Source organism: Panthera leo, chromosome E2, assembly GCF_018350215.1.
Source record: "Panthera leo isolate Ple1 chromosome E2, P.leo_Ple1_pat1.1, whole genome shotgun sequence".
Lineage (NCBI taxonomy): Eukaryota > Metazoa > Chordata > Mammalia > Carnivora > Felidae > Panthera > Panthera leo.
The window spans coordinates 60,456,685-60,467,332 of NC_056693.1; the positions used below are offsets into that span (position 1 = coordinate 60,456,685).

Genomic DNA, 10,648 nt, shown 5'->3' on the forward strand with positions numbered 1-10,648 from the left:
ACAGAAGGGTGAGCTCTCCCTGCAGAGTCTTGGGTCCCAGGAGAGGATCTGATTGGTTCAGCTGTGCACCTCTCGTCCAATCAGCTGTGACCGAAAGGTAGGGGTCATACCTTACAGAGGTGGCTGTGGACTGCATTATTGTAGGTGGGTGGGCAATTTCTTAAGAAGGAGCTGCCCCGAGCCTTAAGTCACCGCAAAAGGCCTAATCTCCGGTAATGACATTAAAAGTAACAGAGGCACAGCCAGACGCAGCGCCGTGGCATGGACACTGGCCACAGCACTGGAGGTGGTCCTCAGGCCCCTGCTGTATGGCATGCGTCCCTCCGGCTGCTGGCTGGCCTTTGAAGACCATGTGTCCCTTTGCTGCTGGCAGTGCATGCAGACAGCACTGTTCAGTCCCCAGACTCCCCCCTCACACGGGCAGACTCATTTTAGATTCACGTTCCTGATCCCACAACAGCCTGTGAAGGGTCCTTTAGGACGCAGCTATCCCCAGAGCCATTCGGGCCTCCCACGGCCTGCTTCTGCCTCTGCTTGTGCCCCAGGGAGCCGGCCAGAGCACAGCAAGGCCACGCATGTCCCTCCCAGGAGTTTCCCTGAGGAGAATGTGCCTGGGAGTGCGTGGCCGAGTCACGCAGCCATGTGGTGGCCAGGCAGGCAGGGAGTTCTCTCTTATGGGGGTGTTCCCGGATTTGTCACGAGCCTAGGGCCTGCCTCCCATCCCCTCACACAGCTCTCTTGGGAAGCACGAGCCTAGCCAGCACGCTGTGGTTCCAGGCGGGTGGGTAGGCAGGTGCAAGACAAATGAAATGCTGGCAGAAATTCCTAAGCATTTTGGAGGCTCTGGGAAGGCTCCTGCTTCTCAGCTTATCTACGGAGGGCAGGGACTGGGCCAAACCACCGGCTGGGAGCCAGATATCGGAGTCACTTGCGGTTAGATTCAGCTGCCTGTACCTCTCCAAGACCAGGATTGTTTACCTTCTAAACGTGAAACAGAGCATAGAGAACCACAGTGTATTTGGGAGAGAAGACAGTTCCCGCCCTCCTGATGAGCAGCTATGAGCAGAAATATTTACAAAGTCCCCTTATCACCATTGGTCTGAAAAAGAGGCTGTGCCTAGAATTCGTGATGCCATTACAGTCCCAGAATCCTACGCTCTCCCTCTAGAATGCATAGCAAGCTTACATTTGGAGTGTTCCCTTCTGACTGAGGTCAATTCTTTTTTTTTTATTTTTTTATTTTTTAAGTTTATTTATTTTCAGAGAGACCGTGTGAGCAGGGAGGGGCAGAGAGAAAGAGACATAGCATCCCAAGCAGGCTCCACACTGTCAGCACAGGGCCTGACGTGGGGCTCAAACTCACAAAACCGTGAGATCGTGACCTGAGCTGATACCAAGAGGTGGATGCTTGACTGACTGAGCCACCCAGGCACCCCTCAACTGAGGTCAGTTCTTGCCTCTAACCCCCAACCACTGTTTTGATTACAAAATCTATTTCACCAGGGCGCCTGGGTGGCTCAGTGGGTTAAGCATCCAACTTCGGTTCAGGTCATGATCTAGTGGTTCGTGGGTTCCAGTCCCCCACATCCGGCTCTGTGCTGACAGCTCAGAGCCTAGAGCCTGCTTCCAATTCTGTGTCTCCCTCTCTCTCTGCCCCTCCCCTGCTCACACTCTGTCTGTATGTCTCTTTCAAAAATAGATAAACATTAAAAAAAATTTTTTTTAATAATAAAAAAAAGAAAACTATCTTACAGGGCCACCGGGGTGGCTCAGTTAGTTCAGCGTCTAATTCATGGTTTCGGCTCAGATCATGATCTCGCGGTTTCGGTTTTGTGGATTCAAGCCTAGCATCCACTTGGGACTCTCTCTCCCCCTGCCTCTCCCCTGCTCGGTGCTCTCTCTCTCTCAAAATAAATAGTCTTAAAAACAAAACAAAACAAAACAAAACAAAACAAAACAAAACGACACGACACATATTTTAGGTGGTGGCCTAGAGCACAAATAGCAAAACGGAAATGGAACAGCACTTAGCCTTAAAAATGCTGGTTGCAACCCTGTCCGCGGATCCCTGGGTGGCCGATAACTTGCTACAGGCCGTCCACAAAGTATGAACCTGGGACATACGGGAAACGGTCGTTTCTGTTTTCCCAACGCTCGGCTCCTTACGGAAAGCCTGGAGAAGACGGAGGAACAAAGCCCCCAAGCCGGCGCTGGGCCTTCGGAGGACACCCCGCCGGCTGCGCCCTCGCGCCTCCCGGGCAGCGGGGTCTCCAGGACTCCAGACGACCGCGGCCGTAGGCTCTGGGGACTAACACGCCCTTTCTTGCCACTGATCCCGTTCTGAAAGCCGCTCTTCCTTTTAAAAACATGGCAGCGGGACTGACATACGATTCGCACCCAGAGCCGACGCAGGGGTCTTCGTGCGGGGGTCTGGCTGCCCCGGGGCGCCTCGCCGCGGAGGGCCAGTGTCGTCCAACGCGCACCGCTTGCAATTCAAGCAGGAAGTACGTAGCATGTCTCTCCGCTCCGGGACCGCACTGGCTCGACGACCGCCGCCGGCCGGGGAGGGTCGTCAAATCCCTAAGCCCTGCGGAGGCGGCCGGCTCTACGGCGCATGCGCGCTGCGGCCCGGCAAAAGAGCACCAGTGCGCATGCGCCCCGGCGAGTCCATTTCCCGGCCTCCCCCGCATCCCGTCCTGGCGCCGAAGGTTCCGCCCGCGGAGGGGCGGGGCCACGCGCGGCGGGAAAATCGGCGCGGAGCGCGGCCCCATTTCCGGCCCCGGACTGTACCCTGCTCGGTCTCGGTCCCGCCGGGTCCCCGGCCCCCGGCCCCCGGCCCCGGGTCCCACCATGGCACAGCCCCGTCTCACCGACTTCTTCGCGCGCCGCCGCCCCGGACCCCGCGCCGCGCCGCCGCGGGCCAAGCCGGCCTGGCGCACCCCGAGCCCCGCCAAGCCGGCACCCCCCACCCCGGCCCGGACCCCGGGAGGCAGCCGCAAGCGCGCCCGCCCGCCCGCCGAGCCCACGCGCGACCACCCCGCGCCGCCCGCGCGCAGGCGGCTGCGGCTACCGGCCGACACGGTGAGGCCGCGGCGGGGAGAGGGGGGAAACTGAGGCAGGCGCGGGGGGCGGGGTGAGTGGATGGGCACCGACGGGAGAAAACACTTGGAGGGGAGAGCCGGGAAACAGGGCGGGGTGGCCCCCAAAAAGACTTGCCCTGGAGGGAGGGCGCAGACCAGGGGGTTGCATGCACACGGTAAACCGAAGCCTCGAGAGGGAGGACTCGACCATTCGGAGAATGGGCCTGGAGCCGCTGAGGGAGACAGTGGAGAAAGCGCGGGGCCGGGTCACTTGAGACCCGGCAGGTGGGCCGGCCTGCTGGAGAGCACGTCAGTGGGGGTGGGGACAGAAGGCACTGGAGTTAGCAGGGCCGGAGGGCCCCAGCGCAGTGGGCGGCTGTGTGTCTAGCTTGCCAGCAAGGCTGGACAAGGGGTCAGGCCTGGCCCCTCTGACTTGACTCCAGCAGAAACTGTCATTGGTGCCCCCAGCAGCTGGTGTGTAGCCAGCTGAGGGAAGTAGGAAACCCTCTCTTACCGCAGGGTGTCCTCACTCGTTCTCCTTTGCGGTCCTGTCCACCAGGTCTCGAGCCCCAGTGCCCTGGCTGCCCCAGGCTCCCCAGAGGAGGCCACTCTCTCAGCAGGTCAGCTGTCCTGCTTGGCAGCCCAGGAGGACAAGGTGAGGCTGGCCCCGGGGGGGAGGGAGAGCGGTGTGGGGGTGACGGGTCAGCTGATGGCATCTTGTGTCCACAGGCCTCCTCAAAAGTCACACTTTCTGAGCTCAAGTCGTGCCTACAGCGGGCACGGGAGCTAGGGGCCCGGGCCCAGGAGCTGAAAGCAAGTGCCAAGAGGAAGGATGCTGGGGAACCACGCGTGCTGGAGGACCAGGGGCAGCCAGCAGGGCCATGGTGAGTCCTGGGTGGGCAGACAGGCACCCAGGGAAAGGCTAGGCAGGCGGGACAAGGCTGGGGGGGCTGCTCCCCTTCCAGTCCCTGCCACTCACTTGCTCTGCACCTCAGCCTCCATCCATAAGAGGGTGCCCGTTCTTGCCTCAGTGGCCCTTGTGACTTTGGAATGCCGTCTACAGCTGCCATTTGTTGGGTATTTGTCTCCTGCGCCCATGTCTGTCCTCCCCAGCTCCTGAGGTCATATGTGCCTCGTAGAGATAAGGAGCCAGGACTTCCCTAGGTGACCGGGCGAGATGTGAGGCCACGCTTTTCTGGTTCCAGGCCTAGTGCTGGTGACGGGAGACTGGGCGCGCCGGGGCTTTGGGACTGGTGTGTGGTGTGTCACGGGAACAGGGACGGTTTTCAGGCCCCGGCTCCGGGGTCTCCCTGGCCATTTGGCCTGCCTGCCGTTGGTGTTGGAGGGTGTGGGTCTGGTGCTTCTCCTGAGGTCTCGCTCCCCTCCTGGCAGTGGACAGAAGGCACCCGCCTACCAGCGCTTCCACGCCTTGGCCCAGCCGGGGCCCCCGGGGCTTGTGCTGCCCTACAAGTACCAGGTGCTGGCCGAGATGTTCCGCAGCATGGACACCATCGTGGGCATGCTCTACAACCGCTCCGAGACCGCGACCTTTGCCAAGGTTAAGCAGGGCGTCCAGGACATGATGCGCAAGTGAGTGGCCCGCAGAGGGTGGGGGCCTCACCCTGCCTGTACGGTCTGAGTGTGCCCTTCCCGGCGCGCTCTGACCCAGCACCTTGTCCCGCAGGCGCTTTGAGGAGCGCAACGTGGGCCAGATCAGAACCGTGTACCCCGCTTCTTACCGCTTCCGCCAGGAGCGCGATGTCCCCACCTTCAAGGATGGCGTCAAGAGGTCCGATTACCAGCTTACCATTGAGCCGCTGCTAGACCAGGGTGAGCGCGCTCTGACTGAGGTCACGCGTGTCCGAGCCTCGGTTTCCCCGCCAGTGACACTGCGTGGTTTTGGGCGTGGCGTGAGGTGTCGGAGACCAGCAGTCTGGGTCCTGGGTGACGGGGCGGGCCCGGGCTGGGGGCTCAGGCCTGAAGTCTTCCCGCAGAGGCTGGCAGCACGGCTCCCCAGCTCACGGCCTCGCACCTCCTGCGGCGCAGACAGGTCTTCGGCCAGAATCTGGTGGAGCGCGTCCGGGAGCACCACAGGGTGAGTGACTGGGGCGACCGGCTCCGTCCTCGGAGGAAGCACCTCCCCGGCAGGCCCTGGGCTGGGCCCCGAACCGTCCCTGTCATAGCTCCGTCTCACCCTGCAGGAGACGGGCCCTCGTGAGAGGCTGACTCTTCGAGTTCTCTTCACCCGTCTCTGTGGCTGCCTCGTGGGGTGGGTGCAGGGCTGGGCGAGAGCCCCGCTCCTGGTTCCCCAGTGGAGGGCCGGGAGCTCAGGGCTGCAGCCTCAGGCCCTGGGGGCGTGTGATGGGCTCAGTGCTGCTCTGTGCCGGGTGTCGTGCCCTTTGGCCCAGCTGAGCACCTGAGCCCAAGATGGCCCGACTGGGCGGGCTAGGAACGGAGCAGCCCTGCCCGGCCCCGCCCAATGCAGATGTGCCTGGGCTCACCTGGCACTCGCGTCTCCTCACACAGGCCTTCCTCGCCTCCCTGAGCCCGCCCATGGTGGTGCCTGAGGACCAGCTGACACGTTGGCACCCCCACTTCAATGTGGACGAAGTGCCTGACATCGAGCCGGCCGAGCTGCCCCAGCCCCCCACCACGGAGAAGCTGGCCACCGCCCAGGAGGTGCTGGCCCGTGCCCGTAGCCTGATGTCACCCAGGGTGAGGTCGCCTTAGGGCTTGCGGGGCGGGCACCTGACAGGATCCATGCTTGGCCCAGCGCCTCCGGGGTGGTGGGACGTGCCCTCCCCCCTTACGGAGCGCTGCCTACTTGGCAGGCTGCGCCCTGGGCACCGGCCACCTGCCGTGACGCTCAGGGCGAGCCTAGGCCGGCAGACAGTGACCTCCCTGGGGCCGGGCCGGGTTGGGGGGGGGGGGGGGGCCTTCTGATTCTCCCCTCTGAACTGCCTCAGATGGAAAAGGCCCTGAGCGACCTGGCTCTGCGTACGGCCAAGTCCGGCAGCCCCGGGTCCCCCGGCCCTGCCCCGCCGGCCGCCCCGCCTGCTGCCCCGCCTGCCGCCCTGAAGGGGGTGTCCCAGGACCTGCTGGAGCGGGTGAGTGTCCGGGGTCCTGGCAGGGGCCCGTGGGACCAGCTCCCCACTGACCGTTCTCGGGGCCTACCGCAGGTCCGCCGCAAGCAGGCGCAGAAGCAGCTGGCGCAGATGACGCGGCAGCCGGAGCAGGAGCGGCGGCTGCAGCGGCTGGAGCGCCTGCCTGAGCTGGCCCGCGTGCTGCGTGGCATCTTCGTGTCGGAGCGCAAGCCCGCCCTCACCATGGAGGTGGCCTGCGCCAGGATGGCAGGCAGCTACCGTGCGGCCCTGAGCCCTGGTGTGTGCAGGGGCGGGGCCGGGCCCTCCCTGTGCCCCCTCCCTGTGTTCCCCGCTCAGGATGAGGCTGGGCACGGTGTCCTCGAGCCCCCCACCCGGCCCCCAGACCCCCTCAGACAGCGCCGGGCCCCACGGAACTGTGGGTTCCCTCCAGGCTGCAGGGCGACCCCACACCCCCCCCTCCAGGCCCGGTGTTGGGCTCAGTGGGAGGGTCAGCTCCTCAGCAAGGCCGTTCTGTCACTGCCCTGGCCCGAGCCCTTTCACCTTCCCACCGTTGGGTCTGCTGCTTGGAGGCTTGGACAGGCCTGCCGGGGGGGGGGGGGGGGGAAGAGGGGGTGGTCCTAAGGCAGGCCCGCTGACTGGTCTGGACCCCCCCATAAGGGGTCAGTACCCACTCCCAGGCACACGGCCCTGCTCACATCCTGTCTGTCTGCAGGGGAGATGGAGAAGCACGTACAGCTGCTCTCTGAGCTGCTGCCCGACTGGCTCAGCCTCCATCGCATCCGCGCCGACACCTATGTCAAGCTGGACAAGGCTGCTGACCTGGCAGGTGTCCTCGCCCGGCTGGCCCACCTTGCCCGTGCCGAGGCGGCGCTGTGAGCCTCGCTGGCCTGGGCTTAGGTCCTTGGCCTGCCGTGTCTCTTTTATTCCCTTTAGGAACACAATGCACTTTTCTTCCCCTCCTAACTCCCCACCAGGGTCCCTGGCCAGTGCGGGTGGTGGGCCCACCCTCTTGCAGAATATTGTCATTAAACTGGTTTCTGTTGGTGACTGTCGTCGTTGGTGTCTTTGGGGGCGTGGCGGAGCGGGGTGGCTTTGCAGTTCTGCGCAAGCTTGGGTGAGGCGGTTGGCACAATGCCCCCGATATGTCCACATGGGAATCCCTGGTGACCCAGTAAGCTCGGTGTCACCGCTGGACCCGTACAAGAGGGAGGCGGACTGCAGGACCGGGGGATGCAGGGGGGACCCGGAGCCCGATTTTTCCTGGAACCTTCAGGAGCCAGCCCCTGACAGTGTCGTGGGCCACCCTGCTGGTGTGACTGACCACAGCAACTGAGAGGCCGTTTGGTCAGCACCTGCCTCCTGAGAGGCAGCTGGGAGCAGAGAGCCACAGGATGCCAGACACACGTCCGCCCAACCCGCCAAGTGGGATTCCCGCACCTCTTGGCCATAAAGATAAAGATAAAAAACAGCCACTCTAGCAAAGCACTTTATTCACTTCTTTTCAGTGTTCGTAGGTGGCCCTGCAGTGGCCGGGGCTCCGGCCTGAGCTACCGGCTCCAGGCCTCGGCACCTCCAGAACCTGCAGGAAGGGCCCCAGGTGGTAGAAAAGGGCAAGTGCAAAAGAGTTAAAAAGAAGTCCAGACGGGTGGCCGGCGCCCCCTGGCGGCCATCGGCCAGCCACGAGGCCGGAAGGCGTCTCCACCAGAGGGGGGAGGGTGGGTCAGTCGTACTGCAGAAGAGAGAAGACCGGCACGGCCCCCAGCTTCTCCCTGCCCTTCAGCGAGGTCAGCTCCACCAGGCTCACGCACTCCAGCACCTCCGCCCGCAGCTGGCCCAGCAGCTCACAGGCCGCACGCATGGTTCCTGAGTGGGTCGGCAGAGGGCACACGATGAGGCCCCACCCAGCCGGGGGGCGGGGAGGGGGAGGAGGTGGTGTGGGGACCAGGCTCCCACCTGCGCACACAGGGTCTCGCCGCTCACGCGTAAACTGTACAGTGCTGAGGCCCCAACCCACGTCTCACATGTGGTCTGAGCCACTTTCCTGCACCCCCAGCAGTCCTAGCGCCAGGCCCTGTGTGCCGGGGGCGGGGGGGGGGAAGGACCCTCACCCCCAGTGGCCAGCAGATCGTCCACGACAACCACCTTCTGCCCTGGCTCCAAGGCGTCTCTCTGGATTTCCAGCTCAGCCTGCAGATGGGAAGCAGGCACTCGGTCTGCACGTCTCCAGACGCGGCCCTGGTGTGCAGAGCCCGGGAGGTGGTGCCGACGAGAGCCCAACCCACCCAGCTGCCGCTTGGCTGCGTGAGCTAGGCTGGCGTCTCGGGCAGAGTTGGCATCAGCCGCGGCAGCGACACCCGACCCAGGGGATATCCTCAGGAAACCCAAGGGTCACGGGTGGCGGTGCCCAGCCCGCTCACCTTCCCGTATTCCAACGTGTATGAGGCGGACACCGTGGGGCCGGGCAGCTTCCCTCGCTTTCGGATGAGCACGCAGCCCAAGCCAAGCTCCTGGGCCAGGGAGGGGCCGAACAGAAAGCCTCGGGAGTCTAGGCCTGTTGGTCAGAGGTGGGGTGTCAGGGGTGGCTGTGTGGCACGGGAGCACGAGGGTCCCCAGGGGCAAGAAGCCCCTGGCTTTGTTGGCTCCAGCTAAAAGTCCTTGACTGAGCACCTACCTCTGTGCACAGGGCCTGCTGGGTGCTGCAGGGCAGGAGACGGGGACCCAGAAGCGGAAATAACTGTGTGGCCTCTGGGAATTTACCTGCCTTCTCCCCACAGCCCTGCCGCCAGCCTGTCACTGGGCTGCTAGTAACTAAGGAGCAGACTCAGACGGCTCTTGTCATTCTTGTGGCTCTTGTCATTCTTGCGGCAGCATCTGCCCTGGAGGGGCTGGCCCCGGGCTATCTCCTGCTACTCCCGAGGTCACTCACGGGGAAGTGCAGGCCCCACCCTCTAGGGGTGCAGCGAGGGAGGGCTTCCAAAGGAAGGAGCCCTCTGAAGGACACAGTCAAGTGAAAAGCCATGGTCCCGCAGGGCAGCGGGGAGCCATGGGCGGGCCGGGGCATGGCCTTGTCACGGAGACCTGGCCTGCTAGAGTCCTCCCTGAAGCCCCGTGCTGGGCAGAGGGCCTGGCCCACAGCTCAACACACAGACGGGCAACAAGAGTGTTCTTGGCCCAGTGGACTCTGGTCAGACACCCCTGGGGATACTCAGCCCGTAGCCCCACCAGTCCAGAACGGAGGACCAGGAAGTCGGCGAGAGGGAGGGGCACGGCAATGGGGTGACCTTGCCCTCAGCCGGCCACCACAAGGACGCGCCCACCCTCAGGCGGCCAAGTGCCGCTCAGCAGGTCCATCCTTACAACCTACTCGAGGGTCGGCAGCCAAGCACGGTGCGACGTTCAGCGTGTCCCCGACGGACGTCCCCCAAGCCTCTCCTAAGCTAACGTGGGTCGCCCCTCGGTCCGCGCCGCTCAGGGGGGAGGAACGCCCACGGTACCCTCAAGGAGCCTGGCACAGACCCGGCGACCTCTCCGGGCCTCTCGAGACACCCCAGGGCACAGCATCGGCGCCGGGGGCAGGCAGGAGGCCCGGGGAGGGTCCACCCGGGATTCGAGGACCCGCCCCTGCCCCCTCCACTTACCCACGATGTAGTCGATCTTGCCGCCGTGGGTCTCTTTCAGGTGGTTCGACAGGAGGCGGATGGACGCGCGGAAGGAGTCGGGGTCCTTCAGGACGGGCGAGATATCCCTGGCACGCGAGGGCAGGCCTGGTGACCCCCGGGGTCGGGTCCGGGCCCCGCACGGGGACGAAGTGCTCGCTGGCCTGGCCCCGCGCGGTCGCCCCCCCGCCCCGCCCCGCGCCCGACCCCGCCCCCGCACCTGAACAGCACGCCGGGCACGGGGAAGTCCGGGAAGCTGCGGATGCGCCGCGCCACCAACTGCAGGTCGGCGTCCGCCATCGCGGGGTGAGCGCGTGTCCGCGAGCGGCAGGGGTGCGCCGGCGGCTCTGCGCCTGCGCGAGCGGGCGGGGCGCCTACGCTAGGCGCCAGTGGGCGGGGCCGCCGTCGCCCGCAGGGACTACCGTATTCCACCGAATCTTGGGTGCCGCGTTGTTGCTCTAGCTCCCTGAACAGGCGCGCCCGGTCCGGCTCGTCGCCGCCGCCGCGCTCGCTCTCCTACCGCGCGGTGCGAGGGGCGGACGCGCGCGGCCACCAACATGCGGGGCCCAGCCCGAGCGTCCCCTGCAGGAGTACGCCGGTGGACGGGGACGGCGGCGGGGGTGCCGAGTCCTGGAGGGGACGGGCCGGCTCCGCCAGACCCTCCGGGAGCGCGCGGGAGTTGGGAGTGCCGGGGCCACCGAGAGTCCAGCCCCGGCATCAGCGACGGGGCGGGGCAGAGGGAAACCCACCCGCCCACTTCCGCAAAGGGTCAAATCCTTAGAAACCAAAAAAAAAAAAAAAAAAAAAA

The 10,648-nt window shown here is 64.7% G+C and overlaps 2 protein-coding genes across 2 annotated transcripts; one reads left to right on the plus strand and one right to left on the minus strand.

Moving 5' to 3' along the window:
- Positions 1-2,756: 2,756 nt before the first annotated feature.
- CDT1 (chromatin licensing and DNA replication factor 1) lies at positions 2,757-7,228 on the plus strand. The gene is made up of 10 exons (XM_042918845.1): positions 2,757-3,081; positions 3,640-3,735; positions 3,810-3,964; positions 4,473-4,670; positions 4,765-4,910; positions 5,075-5,175; positions 5,607-5,795; positions 6,047-6,187; positions 6,260-6,461; positions 6,897-7,228. The coding sequence occupies exons 1-10, from the start codon at positions 2,851-2,853 to the stop codon at positions 7,058-7,060; spliced, it is 1,623 nt and encodes a 540-aa protein (XP_042774779.1). The 5' UTR covers positions 2,757-2,850; the 3' UTR covers positions 7,061-7,228.
- A 429-nt stretch (positions 7,229-7,657) lies between these two features.
- On the minus strand, positions 7,658-10,242 carry APRT (adenine phosphoribosyltransferase). Its single transcript, XM_042917923.1, has 5 exons — positions 10,061-10,242; positions 9,823-9,929; positions 8,602-8,735; positions 8,293-8,371; positions 7,658-8,047 (listed from the first exon to the last, which is right to left on the minus strand). The coding sequence occupies exons 1-5, from the start codon at positions 10,138-10,140 to the stop codon at positions 7,905-7,907; spliced, it is 543 nt and encodes a 180-aa protein (XP_042773857.1). The 5' UTR covers positions 10,141-10,242; the 3' UTR covers positions 7,658-7,904.
- Between the last annotated feature and the right edge of the window lie 406 nt (positions 10,243-10,648).

What these genes read in the sequence shown, in the direction of transcription:
- CDT1 (XM_042918845.1), top strand. Translation starts at nt 2,851, where the DNA reads ATGGCACAGCCCCGTCTCACCGACTTCTTCGCGCGCCGCCGCCCCGGA. An exon ending in GTCCAGGACATGATGCGCAA is followed by an intron (nt 4,671 to 4,764) that starts GTGAGTGGCCCG and finishes CTTGTCCCGCAG; the next exon opens with GCGCTTTGAGGAGCGCAACG. An exon ending in GCGTCCGGGAGCACCACAGG is followed by an intron (nt 5,176 to 5,606) that starts GTGAGTGACTGG and finishes CTCCTCACACAG; the next exon opens with GCCTTCCTCGCCTCCCTGAG.
- APRT (XM_042917923.1), bottom strand. Translation starts at nt 10,140, where the DNA reads ATGGCGGACGCCGACCTGCAGTTGGTGGCGCGGCGCATCCGCAGCTTC. An exon ending in GTGCCCGGCGTGCTGTTCAG is followed by an intron (nt 9,930 to 10,060) that starts GTGCGGGGGCGG and finishes CTCGCGTGCCAG; the next exon opens with GGATATCTCGCCCGTCCTGA. An exon ending in CGATCTGCTGGCCACTGGGG is followed by an intron (nt 8,048 to 8,292) that starts GTGAGGGTCCTT and finishes CGACCCACTCAG; the next exon opens with GAACCATGCGTGCGGCCTGT.